Source organism: Panicum hallii, chromosome 8 (genome assembly GCF_002211085.1).
Source record: "Panicum hallii strain FIL2 chromosome 8, PHallii_v3.1, whole genome shotgun sequence".
NCBI lineage: Eukaryota > Viridiplantae > Streptophyta > Magnoliopsida > Poales > Poaceae > Panicum > Panicum hallii.
In genome coordinates this window covers 15,544,906-15,550,533 of record NC_038049.1, presented here as the reverse complement: position 1 = coordinate 15,550,533, position 5,628 = coordinate 15,544,906, and the positions used below count along the sequence as shown (strand labels likewise).

Sequence of the window (5,628 nt, the reverse complement as noted above, 5' to 3'; positions counted from 1 at the left end):
GCAAGTCCAACCACACCCACGGAGGGGGTATAACAGAAATCAATGCACAGGACAATCCAAGGATAAGGTTATGGTTCATTTGCAGAAAACTCGGTTGTATGCAAAGATTCGTTTAAAAACAATTTCAAAACAAGTTTTCTAGTACCAAGGAGCACATGATGTTGATCCACACAGGATCCAAGTTTTAAGCTGCTACCGGACTCCCCGTTCGCCGTAGCACACGGCACAACTGCCGGACACTTTCCAAACAACCCACACCAGTCCAATCATTCCCAGAGAGAAACACTAGTTATGTGACCACACCATAACTTGCCCAATACCGTGGGCACGGCTATTCGAATAGATTTTAACTTTGCAGAGGTGTGCAACTTTACCCACAGGTGGGGTACCACAGCACGATCACCTTAGTGTTGGTGCAGATCCCAACAAAGCCATTACCCACCTTAGCTAGACCTGACTAGCCACCACGGGATCCATCAAGGGGTCATTTGACCTATCTCCGAGGTTTAACCGGGGCATAAGTCGCACAGAGCTTATCCCTTCTCCTTGATCACCCGTTGCTCTCAGCTCTTCTGATGGCTATCAGACTAACTAGTGGAATTTATGCTAAGCCGTTGCCCATACAACGGTCAAGTGGTTTGCACGACAGGAAGCTAGGTGAGATGACACATCAACTCGGTCCTTAGGGGTGACAAGATGGATATCTCCCGTCCTTGCTCAACCACACAGGTACGAGCACACCAACGGCAGTTCACACAGAAATGCCATCCATCCTGTCTAACTCACTTTTCAAAACCACATTTTACCTCTTCCCACTCACACACGTTTTTATTTATAAAACAGGTGGTCAAGGAATAGTCATCACAAAGCAAGGGGTGGTTATCACAAAACAAGGGTGGCTATCCTACCATTTTTTTTTTTCAAGCAAAACCATGCACTCTTATAAAACAGGCCAACGGGTTGCGTTCATAAAAACTAGGACAGAAACATGCATCAAAGGGCGGGATTGAACTTGCCATCATCAAATCCTTGCGGGAGGTCCTGATCGAAGCACTGTCCCTCGGGTTCGGGGTCGCAGAACTGGTCCTCGTTCGCTTGATCACAGTCGGGACCTTCCTCGTTCACTCCGTGTCCTACGACGCAAACAAACAGGCACACAATCAAGCGAAAGAACTAAAAGCTTTTATCGTTGGGCTTGAATCGGAAATAATTTAGTTATGGAGGTAGGGGTAATATTTTTGGGTGGTTTCTTATTGGCATGGTTAGAACTATACTAGAAAGGGCGTGGTAAAGTTTCGGATCGATCGGAGACCGTTTGGCGCATAAAATGACGAGTTAAAGAGGGTTCGGGGGTTAAACAGGGGTCCAGGGGCTCATTTGTAAATGGTTATGAAACGGAAAAGGACTTGGTTATAAATTTCAGAAACATTTGGGGCATGTTAGAAAGGTGTAGGGGTTTATTTGATATTAGGTTTACATGACGGGGGTTGTTTTCCTAAATAACTAGGAGTAGAAGGGCCTGCAGTTAAAGTTGGCACAAGGGGGGTTCTTTTGGGGAAAAGGGAGAGGGTCAGGGGGTTTTGTGGCAAACTGCCACCTTCTTCCTCCTCTCCCCACGGGAAACAGAGGAGAGGGGGGTGGGGGCGCTTGGCGCCGATTCCCGGCGCCCGGGGCGCGGCGGCGGCCAGGGCTAGGGGCAAAAGAGAGGGGAAGGAGAGGGGATTCCATCCCCAGCCTCACCTTGGACCGAGGTGGATCGAGGGGGCGTGCCCACGGGAGCAGGAGGCGGCGGCGCTAGGCGGCTCGGCGTGGCGGCGTTGGGGGCTAGGAAGGCGGCGGGCGGTGGCGGTGGAGGACGTGGGGGAAGGGCGAGCGGGGCGAGGGCCTATTTATAGGCGGAATGAGGCGGTGGGGAGGCCGGGGGTAGGTGGAGGCCAGCGAGCGGCGCGGAGCGCCATTAATGGCGTTCGGCCGTTCGCTTGCGTCGTGACGCGGCGTGCGGCGAGGGCGTGGGCGTCGAGGCATCGTCAAGCACGTGGGGGAGATGCGGTGCGAGCATAGGGTGATGGCGGGATGCGGCAGGGGAAACAGCGGCGGGCGGCGCGGCCACGCGCGGGGGAGGGCGCGCGCGTGCGGGGCCAGGGCGGCACGGGCGCGGCGCGCGGGGCGCGCGCATGGGCGCGCGCGTGGGCGCGGGTAGCCGAGCACAGGGGCGCGTGTGCGCGCGCGAGGGGAGGGCGGTGTTCGGGAGTAGAGGAATGGGAGAGGAGAAGGGAGGGGAAGGGAGGAGGAGGGAAAAGGAAGGAAGAAAAAGGGAGGGAAAGAAAAGGAAAAAGAAAAGGGAAGGAAAAGAAAGGAGAAGGAAAATGAGGAAAAAGAAAGGGAAAAGAAGAAATGGTGGAAGGAAAAAGGGAAAGAGAGAAAGGGAGGAAAAGGGGGTGACGCGTGCCGGCGATATTCACGGCGGTGACCGCGGCTGGTCGGCCACGCGCGTGCGACATTCGCACGCTGCGCGAGGAGAAAAAAAAAGGGGGAATCACGTCGGCGCCGATCGCGGAAAGGCGGTCGCGCGTGGTCGACAGACCGCCGAGCGGTGCGGGACGGGACGGCGACGAGGGAAAAGAGGGTACTGATATTGCAAAGGGGGCTGGGCAGACAGCTGGAGTCAGGCGTCAGAATGGCGGCGAATCCGGGAGAGGATCAGGGTTTAGGGTACGACGAAAAGGTTTTGAACAAAAATATCTCAGCGCGTAATTTAAGTTGGAAATTTTCAGGGCATCACACTCTGTTACCGTCTTCAAAAGTTTTTACAATGTTTCCGAGTCTTAGAGTCAGGGGCTTCAACTATCTTCAAGCTGTTGCAGATGCTAATAATTTATCCATGGACCGGATTAAAGTGATTGGTAGAAAATCATCATCCCTTACTATGAATGACTTGAATCATGAAAAGGTAAAGACTGTTGAAGTCCGATATTTGTCATCCGCGTTTAATTCCAAAATCCATACTATAGTGTTTTTGAATCATGAATGATCCTTGATCCTTTATCACTCTAGGTTAATCTGATAGTGGGGGAGCCTTTTTATCTTGGAAGTGAAGGGATGTTACCATGGCAAAATCTGCGTTTCTGGTTCGTATAAGATACTTTAACTAATGGCTACCACTTTTTATTTTCCCTATTTTCCTTCCCTTCCAGTTGTATGCTATAGGGGTCACCCATTCACCCTAGTCCAAGTTGGTCCATGTTTGGCTGGAAGTAGTGGTCTAAGTCCCACATGGTTAGTTATAGTTGCATATACAACCCATGGAGAACCATCCATACCAGCCGGGTTAACCGGTTTTGGAGAAGCAAGAGCAAAAGTTTGAGACTCTGTACGGGCTGGATGAAGTCAGGGTGTTACACCTACTTTGTAGGGTTCACTCGTCCACATTGATGAAATTTCTTAACAATTCATTTTACTAATATGGAATTTCCCCTTCAAGTCAAAGGGCAACCTGAAGCTTATTTATTTTATATGTAACTTCTTTTGTGTTTTTTCATTGTTTTTTATTGTTTTTAGTTTAATAAAATACGTTGTTCTGACACTAGGAATGAAAGGACTCTGCTTGATCCATTGCTATCTGAGGGTGCATTCATCATGCCTTGCAAGGGAATATTAAGATTCTGTGCCATGTCACTTCCGGTTAGCCTATCATATATCTACCTTTCTGTTTCTATTGGCTCTATTGTCTTCGCTTGGGCACAAAATTCTTCTTTGTGTCCTGAGAGTTATGATATTGCAGGACTTGTGGAAAAGCCGTTGTGGCCTTAAAGATGTTGAGGGTTTTGACCACTCAGTTGTTAATGATACTTTAGGAGCCTGTGGTGACCTGCCTGGAGAGCAGCAAGGCCCCTGCCTACCTTATTATGTGTGGCAGTGCGGTTATACCAAGGTAAAGTCACTTCCACATTTTAAACACATGACAAATATTTGTTCACTAAAAAGCAACTAATAATTTGTCATTCTTTTCTACAGAAATTAAGTGAAGTTTACTCTCTCATAGACTTCAACTTTTCTGAGCCTATTCACTCTTGTTTTGGTGAAACAAAGGTATCATTTTAATTTTTCTGGACAAAGTATACTGTTTGCATTTCTGGCTGTGCTAGTCACTTCAAATATGCAAGATATTGAGTACTAGCCTAGGTGATTCTGACGGAATTGATAAATATTGTGAAAATTGAGTGTACGGAATTTCAGTTGTTCAGACCCTAATGCTGACAGTCTGCTCAATGTCTTTTTGGTGGAATTCTGGTGTATTTTTTTTTTATATGAAAGGTTGCAGTCTTACCTGAAACCAGGATTGATATATATATATATATTCAGACAGCAAATCATAATGATACCAAACCTCAAGGCAGTATGATTAGTAGAATAGTGGCCATGCGCAAATTTGATACAGGAATGATATTCTTCACATGTTCAGCAACCATGGAAGCTATTATTCTGTCTTTTCCCATTATTACCAGATAACTGTATCCTTGGATGCAGCTTTGCTCTCTCAACTGAAATGTGCATGTAGTTTTCTTGCTGTTTTCTCCCCCCGGTCTCCTAACCCCTTTATACATACCATCTTGCAGATTGAGTTTGCCCACGATGGAACATGCCATGGTTTCGCTATTTGGATCGACTGGGTACTTGACAAGGAAAATTCCATTGTGATAAGCACCGGACCAGGTAAGGATGATGCACATCCATGTGGTGCTGTTTAAAAAAATGAATAATACTATATAGCCTGGGATTTGCAACGGAATCTGACGGCCACCTGCTATTGACGTGTGGATGTTGAGCTCAGAGAGTAGATACTGGAAGCAAGGAGTGCAGCTGCTTAGCAGGCCTGTACAAGTGAATCGAGGGAATTCGGTGATGCATGTGGACCATGTTTTCTGATCGTCCGATTAATCACGATTAATCGTCCTGATCGGTACTGGGCACTCGATCAGGCCCTCCGATCAGATCAGAGCGATCAGAAACCTGATCATCCGATTAATCGTCCTGATCGTCCGATTAGCTATCTGGTCGATCAGAACTATATAGACATTATGCTGCTTCAGTTACTGGGCTTCAATTTGGATGATCATTTGCTTATTTGGATTTAGATGGCTGCTGAATGCTGATTGATAGTCTTGATGCTCCATGTCTACTATATAAATATATAGTATATGGTATATATACCATACATCATCATGCGCATCATCCAAGCACCAAGGAACATCATATGCACTAATTATATCATGAGCATCTATTTTTCTTGTATGATTTATGTGCAAGTTGTGAAGGAAGTTTAAAAATTGCTATGTGGCTGTGCCCCGAAATATTTTATTCAAATACTAGATTTCAAATGATGAATTTTGGATATTTTTACTAAATTTTTGGGTGTCTCTGCCGAGCCATAAAATTCTTGGAAAGTTTGAAAACTGCATTGTTGTTTGAATTTTTGTGATCAATCCATAATAGATTTTTGAGCTCTAGTGGTTGCATTATGTTCTTGATGGTTTAATGTTGCTTCAGTAAAAATTACGTGATTTTTGGAGCTCGGGAAATGCATGTTTTTTATTTTGTAAGTTGAACCGTTGCATTTTTCTTTTTCTT

The 5,628-nt window shown here is 46.4% G+C and overlaps 1 protein-coding gene across 1 annotated transcript; it reads left to right on the top strand.

Annotated features, from left to right (window-relative positions):
- Positions 1–2,791: 2,791 nt before the first annotated feature.
- LOC112903180 (protein arginine N-methyltransferase 7-like) lies at positions 2,792–5,159 on the top strand. The gene is made up of 7 exons (XM_025972402.1): positions 2,792–2,950; positions 3,055–3,128; positions 3,588–3,681; positions 3,782–3,931; positions 4,015–4,089; positions 4,617–4,713; positions 4,832–5,159. The coding sequence occupies exons 1-7, from the start codon at positions 2,813–2,815 to the stop codon at positions 4,924–4,926; spliced, it is 723 nt and encodes a 240-aa protein (XP_025828187.1). The 5' UTR covers positions 2,792–2,812; the 3' UTR covers positions 4,927–5,159.
- The last annotated feature ends 469 nt before the right edge of the window (positions 5,160–5,628 follow it).

Coding starts and splice junctions, on each gene's coding strand:
- LOC112903180 (XM_025972402.1), top strand. CDS start 2,813: ATGTTTCCGAGTCTTAGAGTCAGGGGCTTCAACTATCTTCAAGCTGTT. Junction 3,682..3,781: donor TCTGTGCCATGTCACTTCCG/GTTAGCCTATCA, acceptor ATGATATTGCAG/GACTTGTGGAAAAGCCGTTG. Junction 3,932..4,014: donor GGCAGTGCGGTTATACCAAG/GTAAAGTCACTT, acceptor TCTTTTCTACAG/AAATTAAGTGAAGTTTACTC.